At 39.1% G+C, this 13,216-nt stretch overlaps 1 protein-coding gene across 2 annotated transcripts; it reads left to right on the forward strand.

The window, feature by feature from the left end:
- The first annotated feature begins 2,350 nt into the window (after positions 1-2,350).
- On the forward strand, positions 2,351-12,785 carry LOC117270397 (galectin-8-like). 2 transcript variants are annotated; one of them, XM_033647992.2, is made up of 9 exons: positions 2,351-2,456; positions 3,342-3,430; positions 3,624-3,834; positions 7,135-7,254; positions 7,368-7,436; positions 9,848-9,874; positions 10,742-10,830; positions 11,868-12,033; positions 12,264-12,785. In XM_033647992.2, exons 1-9 carry the CDS (start codon positions 2,418-2,420, stop codon positions 12,411-12,413), a joined length of 960 nt encoding a protein of 319 aa, XP_033503883.2. In that variant the 5' UTR covers positions 2,351-2,417; the 3' UTR covers positions 12,414-12,785. The 2 variants fall into 2 exon arrangements, with proteins under 2 accessions (XP_033503883.2, XP_078029844.1); XM_078173718.1 differs by having other exon boundaries at positions 2,382-2,489.
- The last annotated feature ends 431 nt before the right edge of the window (positions 12,786-13,216 follow it).

Below are 13,216 nucleotides of genomic sequence, written 5' to 3' on the forward strand. Positions count from 1 at the left end.
CAAGACTCATTTAATATTTGTAAAAAGTCTAAGACATAAAATTCTGCAGAACTTAATATATAAAGTAGAAATAATATATATTTGCCAATAACAAAAAAATACATATATGTGGTCGTCAGGTGAAAAGTTATGGCAAAATGAATAAAAGAAAACAGGAATGTAAGAATGTACAGTACAGGCCAAAAGTTTGGACACACCTTCTCATTCAATGCGTTTTCTTTATTTTCATGACTATTTACATTGTAGATTCTCACTGAAGGCATCAAAACTATGAATGAACACATGTGGAGTTATGTACTTAACAAAAAAAAGGTGAAATAACTGAAAACGTTTTATATTCTAGTTTCTTCAAAATAGCCACCCTTTGCTCTGATTACTGCTTTGCACACTCTTGGCATTCTCTCCATGAGCTTCAAGAGGTAGTCACCTGAAATGGTTTTCCAACAGTCTTGAAGGAGTTCCCAGAGGTGTTTAGCACTTGTTGGCCCCTTTGCCTTCACTCTGCGGTCCAGCTCACCCCAAACCATCTCGATTGGGTTCAGGTCCGGTGACTGTGGAGGCCAGGTCATCTGCCGCAGCGCTCCATCACTCTCCTTCTTGGTCAAATAGCCCTTACACAGCCTGGAGGTGTGTTTGGGGTCATTGTCCTGTTGAAAAATAAATGATCGTCCAACTAAACGCAAACCGGATGGGATGGCATGTTGCTGCAGGATGCTGTGGTAGCCATGCTGGTTCAGTGTGCCTTCAATTTTGAATAAATCCCCAACAGTGTCACCAGCAAAACACCCCCACACCATCACACCTCCTCCTCCATGCTTCACAGTGGGAACCAGGCATGTGGAATCCATCCGTTCACCTTTTCTGCGTCTCACAAAGACACGGCGGTTGGAACCAAAGATCTCAAATTTGGACTCATCAGACCAAAGCACAGATTTCCACTGGTCTAATGTCCATTCCTTGTGTTTCTTGGCCCAAACAAATCTCTTCTGCTTGTTGCCTCTCCTTAGCAGTGGTTTCCTAGCAGCTATTTGACCATGAAGGCCTGATTGGCGCAGTCTCCTCTTAACAGTTGTTCTAGAGATGGGTCTGCTGCTAGAACTCTGTGTGGCATTCATCTGGTCTCTGATCTGAGCTGCTGTTAACTTGCGATTTCTGAGGCTGGTGACTCGGATGAACTTATCCTCAGAAGCAGAGGTGACTCTTGGTCTTCCTTTCCTGGGTCGGTCCTCATGTGTGCCAGTTTCGTTGTAGCGCTTGATGGTTTTTGCGACTCCACTTGGGGACACATTTAAAGTTTTTGCAATTTTCCGGACTGACTGACCTTCATTTCTTAAAGTAATGATGGCCACTCGTTTTTCTTTAGTTAGCTGATTGGTTCTTGCCATAATATGAATTTTAACAGTTGTCCAATAGGGCTGTCGGCTGTGTATTAACCTGACTTCTGCACAACACAACTGATGGTCCCAACCCCATTGATAAAGCAAGAAATTCCACTAATTAACCCTGATAAGGCACACCTGTGAAGTGGAAACCATTTCAGGTGACTACCTCTTGAAGCTCATGGAGAGAATGCCAAGAGTGTGCAAGGCAGTAATCAGAGCAAAGGGTGGCTATTTTGAAGAAACTAGAATATAAAACATGTTTTCAGTTATTTCACCTTTTTTTGTTAAGTACATAACTCCACGTGTTCATTCATAGTTTTGATGCCTTCAGTGAGAATCTACAATGTAAATAGTCATGAAAATAAAGAAAACGCATTGAATGAGAAGGTGTGTCCAAACTTTTGGCCTGTACTGTATAAAATGCGTAAATATATATATATATATATATATATAATGTGAAATGAGAAGTAATTAATATTGTTGGTAAAGTTTAAATATGAGTAATTAAGTGTTGCTTGGAGTTTATTAACATTGTAATGACAAATTAAAATTTATTTTAAATCAACGATGTTGGAAAAAAGTAGAGGATTATTTTACAAACGTGGTGAACATTTGAAATATTCAATAATTTATTTTAGATGAATATAAACTAGTGAATTTACATTTTCTAGCGTGTTTATCAGATCCTTTGAGTTTGAGGTGGAGGATAATAAATTATTATGAGAATCATGAGACATGAAGTGACCACCAAACCTCTGCAGTCAGCAAGGTGTGGACAGCTACGTCATCACATCGGCCCACGAGCTGCTTTGAATATTTAAGTTAAGGCTTTAAAATATATTTAAACATCATTAAAGTAAGAACGAACTTATGTTTGTTGTGTTTTAACGATGTTTTTTATTTAAATGAAACATTAGTAATCCAGTTTATTTCCGGTGTCTGTCTCGTCCTTGTAACGGTCAACCGTGATGACGTCATATAAGGAAATAAACAAAAGTCCAAAGTAGCTTGACGTCGCAGCTGCTCGCTTCAAACATGTCGGTGTCAAACCCTAGACAGTCGTTTTTAAACCCGGTAAGATGCTCTGTGTGTTTGTTTCGTGTTCAGGTATTATTGTTGATTCTCTCAATTTTTTTATCAACAGTTAATTTCACTTTTTATTAAACATTTATCAGCGAGCAGGTCAGCTAGCATCGCAGCTAACTTATATTCGTTTATCAGCTTCGCGGAGTGATTAATATTCAAGGAGACTTTAATTGTCTAAAATGCTCAGTTCAGGTTTGCTGCTATTCTGCTATAATTCAGCTTCTATCCCATCCATTGAATAACTTTATGTCAGTTAATGTGCAGCTGAAGATTTCGTTTCTAACAGCTCGTCTCCGCCCAGTTTGTTACAAACTCTTAATTACAGGTAATTTATGGACATGTGAGACCAGTTAGGTGTGTGTCATGTTAGCCGAATAAAATAATGGTTATTTAAAGTTTGTATACTGACCATGGTTGAGTCATTTAGCTCGTTAACATTTGAAAACACGAGGACGTTTTAAAATATTAATAAATTCTAATGAAGTTTGGTGTCAGTGAACAAACCACGTTTAACAGGCTGCCTCCTGTCCCACAACCATCTGTTATGCTTCCGGACACTGACATTTAGAGACTTGAACAATAATCTATCTATCTAGATATAAATATATAAATTTAAAAAAAGACATGGCTGGGAAGAGAAGGGGAAGATCCGGTGGAGTATAAAGGACATAGAACAAATCTTGTAATCCTTGCATCCAATATTTAACTCTGATGAAGCTGCAATTAAAGATTATTTTCATCAGCAGTTAATCTGCAGATTATTATATTAATGAACTGATTTAATAACAGAAATATTTTCCCTGTCATGAATCTCACTGTTTTTTGTCAGATTTTTCCAGATGTGTGAATGTGACTGACTCTGTCCCCCAACAGGCTATTCCCTTCGCTGGGACGATCCTGGGCGGTCTGCTGCCGGGGGAGATGGTTCTCATTCAGGGCTCAGTGCAGTCTGATGCCGACAGGTGTGGACTCACCTGTCTGTACAGCATCATCACAAACTGACAGGCCACTTTAAGTTATTTTAATTTGAATACTTGTGTCCAAACAAAGATGTCAGTCTGAAGTGATGCATCAGAACATGAAGTTCACTTTTTGTACTTTTTAGACTCGGCCAGGTTAAAGACTCACTTGTCGTCCCTCTGTGATGTCACACAGGTTCCAGGTAGACTTCACATGTGGCAGCAGCGTGAAGCCAAGGGCCGACGTGGCGTTTCACTTCAACCCGAGGTTCAAGAGGTCGCCATGTATCGTCTGCAACTCGCTGCAGAAGGAGCGCTGGGGCAGAGAGGAGATCCTGTATGTGAAGCCTTTCAGTCACGGGGAGTCGTTCGAGCTCCTCATCCTCGTCCTCAAAGACAAGTTCAAGGTGAGAGACGAGCTGCTGATGGACAGCATGTGTCCTTCATTGTCTTCACACGTTACAGGTGTCTTCACACAGAACATGAAGACGTATGTTGTATGTGATATGGAAGATTTTCCTGCTGTGTGTCCACACATCAGCGATGTAAACAAACCTTTAACAGAAAACTAAAAGTCAGCGTCATTCTTGATGTTTGACCAGTTTTGGGTTTTTTTTAGATATCTTTTTGGGCACTTTTACCTTTAATTGATAGGACAGCTAAGCCTGAAGGGGGGAGAGAGAGAGAGAGAGGGAATGACATGCAGCAAAGGGCCACAGGCTGGAGTCGAACCCGGGCAGCTGCGGCAACAGCCTGACCAGTGTTAATTTTTTACAGCTATTTTAGATTTAGACTTAGTCTCGAGACAAAACGTCACATTTATTCATTTTTATCCTTCTTGGTTTTACTTACTCCTCTTCATCTCCTATGGGACGTAAGGCTTCAATGAGCTCTCTCCATTGTATTTGGTCCTTGTCAGCATGTTGCGCCTCTCCCCATGACAGGTTGATCTGTTCCAGCTGTTGTGTCACAGTTCTGTGCCAGGTGGCTTCGGGCCTCCCAGCTTTTCTTTTGCCCGGTGGTGTCCACCTTAAGGAAACTTTTGTGATCCGATCCTGCTCCATTCTCAACACCTCCTAGCCATCTCAGGTGTCTGTGTGTGATTTACTTGGTGATGCTCCAGCTACCTGTTTTCTTGTACAGTTCATTGTTGGAGATTTTATTCTACACTTAAATGAGAGCGCTGTTGTTTGAAGTAACAGAGCGTTCCAAATCAGCACGAATTAATGAACGGTTAAGTTAAAGGGAAATTTCAGTTTATTTCAACCTGTCTCCTATCGTCCTAAATTTGTTTCAAGTGACTAGTGACATAAAAATAATAGTTAGCATGTTAGCCGTTAGCCTAGATACAGCCGGGGCGCATAGTAGCGTCAGACCTGTTAAAACGTAAGTGAACGGGCATATTTCAAGTGCAAAGTTAGTCCACTAAACAAGCTTTTTTACCACAAAGACCGCCTCATATCGTTAGGATAAATGTCAGAGAACATATAGAAAACTACATGTAAACGTGTTGTCTTACCTTACCGGTGTGCTGCCGTGTTTGTTTACCATTGAGCTCTGCTTTCCAAAGCGCGGTTGAAATATCACAAGAACAAGCAGTGATCTCATACCGTGCCTGAAATCTCGCAAGTTCTAGATAAAGCCCAGCTGGATACTACTGCAGGTGGAGGTGTCTCGTCCTCGGTCACATCCAGACCTTGAAAATAAGGCTGCAACCGGTCCCATTCCTTGCAACAGAGGCATTCCTCTTCTGTGGGCACTGGGGTACAGCATTCACAGGTACACCACCAATCTCCAGAGCTACGCAGCCTTGCAGCAGCCATTCCTCCTCTCTCGTCCTCTACCTGTTGCGCCTCTCTCTCTCTCCTCCTCCGTTCTTCAATTTCACGAAGCTCTTCGTCAGTGTATTCTGGCTCAAATAAATAAACTCTGCAAAATCAAATTCCTCCTCCACAAAGTTGAAGTCTGGCAAAAAGTCAGCCATTATTCTATAAATCTTTCATAAAATAAATGAATGAACTTTTCAGGCTACTGTCCGGTTCTGCCTTCCAGCTGTTGCTGCTTGTTCTCGCGAGATTTCAGACACGGTATGAGATCGCGGCTTGTTCTCACGATATTTCGGCCGCGCTTTGGAAAGCAGAGCTAAATGGTAAAGTGGCTCAGTCCATAGGGACTTGGGTTGGGAACCAGAGGGTCGCCTGTTCGAGTCCCCGTCCGGACCAAAATATGGAGCGTGGACTGGTGACTGGAGAGGTGCCAGTTCACCTCTTGGGCACTGCCGAGGTGCCCTTGAGCAAGGCACCAAACCCCCCAACCGCTCGGGGCGCCTCACCAAGGGCAGCCCCCTCACTCTGACATCTCTCCACTTTGTGCATGTATAGATCGTGTTTGTGCATGTGTGTGTCTTTCAGACCTGTGTGTAATTGACAAGCAAGAGTGAAAACATTGAATTTCCCCTCAGGGGGATTAATAAAGTAAATAAACTAAACTAAACAAACACGGCACCACACCGGTAAGACAACACGTTCACATGTTGTTTTCTATATGTTCTCTGACATTTATCCTAACGATATGAGGCGGTCTTTGTGGAAAAAAAGCTTGTTTAGTGGACTAACTTTGCACTTGAAGGTTGTCTGTTCACTTACGTTTTAACAGGTCTGACGCTACTATGCGCCCCGGCTGTATCTAGGCTAACGGCTAACATGCTAACTATTATTTTTATGTCACTAGTCACTTGAAACAAATTTAGGACGATAGGAGACAGGTTGAAATAAACCGATATTTCCCTTTAATCACACATTCACTCCACTCAGCGCTCTGCTGCTCTGTCTCCTCAGACAGAGTGATCAGAGTGTGGTGCTCTGAATAATTAAATGGTACATTCAGAGAGCGCTTGGAATTACAAATGGTCCAGTTTGTGTCAGTGTGACTTCAACACCCGTAGTGAGTATTTTTGAACACATCCATAGTGTCCACGTTCCAGTCTTTACTGGTAACCTTGGCTGCTGTGTGCCACACACCATTTGGGTGGGAGCTCACCCCAGCACCGCTCAATGGGCAACTCTTGCTCGTAACGCCATCCTCCAGCGTTGCTGTGGAAACATTATGCCCGCCCTCTGGTCTCCCCTCAGGTCTCACTGGTGAGTGAGCGGCTCAGTTTTGGGCCGCAAACCTCCTTTAGCATCATTGTTAGCATTACAAATGCTGGTTCAGCTGGTTTACATAACATCAAACTGGTTTTCAGCTCGTACACCAGACTGGACCGGCAAAACTGGATACGACCCAAGTCTATTAGCTCTCCTGCTATTCATTCATCTAGGCTCTTCCTTCTGTGCAGTGATACGGCTGGTGGGTTTAGTTCGGTAGATAGAAAATAGTTCCTCCATGAAACCGCTCACAGCGCGGTCTGTGGATTATCTTGAGTAACCGGGTCATGATTTCTGGAAAGGCATGTTGATGTTGAGTTTTTCAAATACATTATTTTTTGAGTGCTTCAAGCTGAGCGCCACCTAGTTCCATTATATTGGAGAGAAGGCAGACAGCCAAAAAATATGTAGTTTTGATTTTGGGGTGAACTGTACCTTTAACTGCACAAGGCTCTGAATACTTATGTACTTTTACTTTATAGGATTTTAAATGCAGGACTTTTCTTTGTGTTGTTATATTTGTAATTTGTTGTACTGCTTGTTGTTCCCTCACGGCTGCAGGTGGCAGTGAACGGCAGTCACGTGTTGGAGTACAAACACAGAGTGGACCTGGAGCGAGTCGACACCCTGTCCATATCTGGAAAGGTCAATATTCAGGCTGTCGGCATCCTCCCGAGTCCTGTGAGTCTGATCCAACAATGTCTGTGATAGAAAAATAAAGTTTGTGGTTATTTCTTCATGTGAAGAAACTTGTGATGAATATGAATAAAATGTTTTGTTGTTGTTGTTTTTAGAGTGAAGTTTTGCTTGCAGCCAGTCTGACCAATCAGGAACAACCAGAGAAGGATCAGAAACTTCAGACAGTACGTTTGTTCTCACAGTCAGAGTTTAACTTTGGAGAGTCTTTGTTCTGTGTCTGCCGTCACAGATGAATTAATGAATTAATCAATACACAGAAAATTGTTCGGTGACATGAGTCAGCATTTATCAAACAATAATACCAGACGTGGAGCTCACAGCTTCTCAACTGTGACGATTTGTTTTCCTTCATTTCCTATGATTATGAATCTTTTACTATCTCTAATATTTTATATTTTATAAGCTCAAATTGTTGCCAGGTATAATGTGTGAATGCAGATGAGTGTCATCAGCAGAGAAATGAAGATATTTATCTTAATATATAATGACGAAAACTCTGTCTGTGGGTGTGTCTCTGTGTCTGTTCCACGTTTTTCTCCTCACTGATTTGGTCAATCCATGTGAAATTTGGCACAGTGGTAGAGGGTCATGGGAGGATGCGAATGAAGCAATATTACATCAGTTGGCCAAAGGGGGGCATTACAGCAACCGATTGAAATTGCAAAGTTTGAATGGGCGTATCTCATGCCCCGTATGTCGTAGAGACATGAAACTTTCCTCTCCTCATGAGGAACAAATTTGCCTCAAGAACCCATAACTTCTGGTTATATAGATTTTCTGCCATTTTGAATTTTTCGAAAAACACTTCAGATCGATCTCTTCCTAGGAAGTTTGATCGATCTGCATGAAACTAGGTGAACATAATCTAGGGACCAATATCTAAAGTTCCCTCTTGGCAAAAGTTGGAAAACTTACTAAAACTGAGCTTCTATAAGGCAATGAATATTGTGGAGGGCGTGGCTCATCACATAAAGGTGTATAATATCTCAAGGGTTTCACCGATCACCACCTAACTATGTAGGCATATGACCACGCATAATCTCAGGGGACCCCTCCATTATTGACCCCATCAAACAAAATGGGGACGCCAGAGAGCTAATTTCTTATCCAGGCCTAACTGCCATATCGATTTTTACTAAACTTGGTAGATATGTAGAACAGGATGCCTCATGGTGACTGGAGAAATTTAACTCTAATTGGCAACTGGGTGGCGCTATAACAACAGAAAAATGCTTAAAAATGGCTAAAATGCGACCAATCGCTGTGGCTCCCCCTGTGGACCAATGTTGTTGTTTTTTTGGGTTTTTTTTTTGAAAGTCATGGTACGGTATGCTGTACATAATCACGGAAACTGTCAGTGTGTCATTCTGTCTGTCCCATGTTTTAACCAAAGTAAAACACAGAATATCAATCATACCAAAGAAAGGAAACCAATAAATTAATAATTAAATACATTATACTCTAAATTATAATCCACAATTCTTTTACATTGTGATCATTTTATATTTTAAGGCCTTTTTAAAACTCAACACAGAGCAGCACTGAGTCCATTCCATCACATTGATTCTCACTGAACATGTTTCATAAACAAACAACCCTCTTAAATTATAATTTCCTTCTCTTAATCTAAAACAATATTTGAATACAGACAGGATGGTTTTTGTCGACAACTCAAAAAAGTTTTTCCAAATACACAGTGTCTGGAAATGTTAAGGTGTAAGTTTACATCTATTTGTTTTGTAAGCATTTCCCCAAATTTCAGCACAATAGGTCAAATATGGCATTACAAGTGAACAATAAAATAAATGCAAACATTTCTTATTTAACAACGCCCTTGTTTTATAAAGAACAGCAACAGATTTGGATAATTTCAGTTTGATATGTTCTATGTTTGACTTCCAATACAGTTTTGATCAATAATCACTCCCAAAAATTCACACTTAGCCTTAATACCACCGAACACCATACACTTTGTTTATTTTCATTTGGTGATATCATATTAACAGCAAACCATTTTTTCAACACAATCAGTTCCCTTTCTAGTGTTTTTAATAACTCTTTCATGTCCTCAACTGAACACAACAAATCTGTATCATCAGCAAATGTTACAAATTTCAATATAGTCGATACTGTACAGATATCATTTAAATAAAGTATAAATAACTTAGGTCCCAATATAGAACCTTGTGGAACACCACAGGTTACTCTTCTAAGATGTGATTCAGTATTATTGATTTTTACAAAATGATGACTGTTATTTAAATAAATAGGTTGTCCAACACCTCTGGATTGGAAGAGCAGGACAACACAATGCATCTAACCAGCAGCCATCTTAGATATTATATTTTACACAATGAGGAGCATGTAAACGGAAAATCACAGAGGACATAACATTGAGCCCTGTGGCACACCACAAGTCAGATGTTCAGCAGAGTTCTTCGACAGAGAATATTAGCATATCAATTTTAAAGTTTGGTGTTTGTAACGTTTCTTTGTTCTGCAGCGGACAAATTTGTTTTACAAAAAATATTATATTATAAATATGAATTTAATTATTTTTTTTGTTTACTTCCAGCCAGTAATCTCCTCTTCAGGCAACTTGGTGAGTTTCACTGTTGCATGATGGTTGACGTTCAGGTTTATAAAGTGGATGTGTGGTCATGTGACAAAATATAACAGGTTAACACACATCTGTATTTCACTCTGAGACTTTTTCCAATTTTCTTTTACTCTTTTTTCATTCTTTAACTCATCTCAAAAACATGAAGACACCCCAAATTGAAAACACGAAGGTTGTTTTTCACTTTATTGGCACAAATATTCACAACATTAACCAAAAACAATAAAACAACAAAAACTGTTGTGTTCAGACATCAACATTTTGAGCTGTGTATATTGTCCATTTTTCTCATGAACAGATTTCTTCAATAGTAATAATCCATCGGTCATTTATCGATGACGCTTCTTTCTTCTGGTTCCACAAACTTTTTTACTTGCTATTAACAATATTTTAATCAAATATCTGTTACTTCTCATTAAACTTTATTTTGTTAAATTAAAAAGTACCAAACGAGTAGTGATCTAATCAACTTTGTTTTAAAATGAAGCTTTCCTCTCTTAAATCTTCCATTGGTCCTTCGTTCCCTCATCTTCATCGCAACTTTTATATTTGGTACATTGAATCGCAGCCACTTGTTTACATAAATGTAACATCAGACTTGTTTTTAACATTTAACTTTAATAAAATGTAAAAAGTCTGAGCATGAATCAGAATTTTAAGCTCTGATAGTGAAGCATGTTGTCAGTTTTGGGGATTTTCACGTTTTCAGATCAGTTAAAAACGGACTGTCTTTAACTCGTGGTTATTTTCCTTCACTCCTTCCTTGTTTCCTTCCTCAGCTGATCTGAGACCTGCTTCAGTGGGTGAAATGTCCAAGTGTCTCTGATCTGCTGTCTGTGTGTTTTACAGAGGGTTCCCTTCAGAGGTGAACTGGCTAAAGGACTGAGTGTTGGACGCACTATCACGATTAAAGGAGAGACCAATCATAACGCAGAGGGGTAAACAACACCTGAACTCACCTGTCTGTCCGTCTGTGTGGTTTACACTTTAATGTCAGCTGACTGATGAGAACCAGACATTTGAATATTTGTGTTCTGAATCAGACTCGTGTGTTTCTAACACAATAGTTTTTGGATTTTGGAGAGAGTTGGGGTGTCAGACTGAAGGATTAATATTTATGAACTGTTAGAATAAATTAGGTTCTCCTTGAAGTGACACGTCAGTAAAGTTTTGGAGCAAATATACAATGCTCTCTTGGAATTGATTTCGTATTTTGAGACTTCATACATAGACATTAAGTGTTTGTACTGTATAAAGGTTTTAAAGACTTTTTTTCACATATGTCATTTTTAAAATTAAAGACATTTTTTAAAGTTAAGACATTCTATATTATGGCTTGTTTTCAACATAACGTACTGAGATTTTTTTAACAATTCTTTTAACATACTATGCTATGACTTTTAAGGGTTTTGTTTTACGTACTATAATATGACATTTTTTTCATCATACTACACGATCACCTTTTTGTAATTATATTATACTCTGACTCTTTAAATGTACTATACTATCACTTTTTAAATGTTTTTTGATTATACTATACTATGACTTTTTGTAATTATGTTATATCAACTTTTTAAAGTTTTTTTGACATGTTATACTATGAATGTTTAAATTTTTTTCCACATACTATACTAGGACCTTTTTTTCCCCATCATATTCTACTGACTTTTTTTCAAAGTTTTTTTTGTGTCATGCTGTTATTTTTTTTATCATATTATACTGATTTTTTTTCATCATACATCAGTTTTTTCCACATGCTGTACTATGACTTGAAACGTTTTTATAATAATTACTATACTGTGACTTTTTTGGAATCATACTGTACTAAAGAGTTTTTTTACATTTTATACTCTGACATTTTTGATAGTTTTTCCAACATGTTATAATATGACTTTTTCCACATAGTAATTTTTTTGACAGACCATGAGTTTTATATTTTCAACATGTTTTCGTAATTTTCTGTGTTACATGTCAGTTTCACTGTGAACCTGCGAGTGTCCGGCGGCAGTGACATCGCTCTTCATCTGAACCCTCGTCTGAAGAAAGAGGTCTTCGTCAGAAACTCCTTCCTCTCTGAGTGCTGGGGCCCTGAGGAGAAATCCCTGGACTCCTTCCCCTTCAGTGCAGGACAATACTTTGAGGTACAGCAGCACCAGACAAACATCTACACTTTGATTGTTTGGTTTCTGTTTGCACGCTAAAATGTTTCCAATAAAACCCTCAGCTCTCCTCAGGATGATGATGAACAGACAGAAATCTGATCCTGTCATTCTTTCACCACGCAGCTCTGTCCTAAAAAAAAAGAACTTTGTCATTTCTGTTTTTTATTAGTGTGATATGAACTAATATTATATTAATGTTTCCTCTGCAGATGATCATCCGGTGTGACTCTCAGCAGTTCAGGGTTGCTGTCAACGGGCTCCATCAGCTGGACTACAAACACCGAGTCCAGGATGTGAGCTGCATTACCCAGCTGGAAGTGCTGGGAGACGTCACACTGCTGGGCGTCAACATCCTGTGACTCTGACCTTTAACTCTCTGAGGCCTCGCTGACTTTATTCAGGTTATAACATGTGTAGCAATAAAAGTTTAATATTTACATCACAGCCATTATACATGGTGTCAGACATTAACGAACATGAAGGTCAAACAAACTGCTGTTTAATAGTTCTGCAGGCTGAAAGGACGTTGAACATTAACATGTCATTAACCATTTTCAATGTTTTAACATGTTTGACTCAAACTTTTACTGAAGTAAAATGAAATGAAGTCTGAACAAAGTTACTATTGAGACACATATCCAAGTATTACCTGATCTGCTGTGTGTGCTTCTTTAACTGTTCCTGTTCATGCACTTTGTGACCACATCAAATAAACTACCCATGTGACCATAGACCACCTCATGTTCTCCTGTTGATTTCTCCAGTGTTAAACACACACGCTCGTAAACAGCATTTACGTAATCAAGACAGTTCAATACAGCCGGAAAGCATGAATATAATACTTTACTTAAAATTCTTCCACACATTCATACTGTGTCAAACATGTAGTGTAATATTAATGACATGCCGTACTATGACATTGTTTCACGATTTCCAACGACATGCTATGACGTTTTTTCACAATTTCCAACAACATGCTATGACGTTTTTTCATGATTTCAAACAACATGCTATACTATGACATTTTTTCACAATTTCCAACAACATGCTATAATATAACGTTTTTTCATGATTTCAAACGACATGCTATATACTATGACGTTTTTTCATGATTTCAAACGACATGCTATACTATGACTTTTTATCATGATTTTGGACAACA

This window comes from Epinephelus lanceolatus, chromosome 13, assembly GCF_041903045.1.
Source record: "Epinephelus lanceolatus isolate andai-2023 chromosome 13, ASM4190304v1, whole genome shotgun sequence".
In the NCBI taxonomy this organism is placed as follows: Eukaryota; Metazoa; Chordata; class Actinopteri; order Perciformes; family Serranidae; genus Epinephelus; species Epinephelus lanceolatus.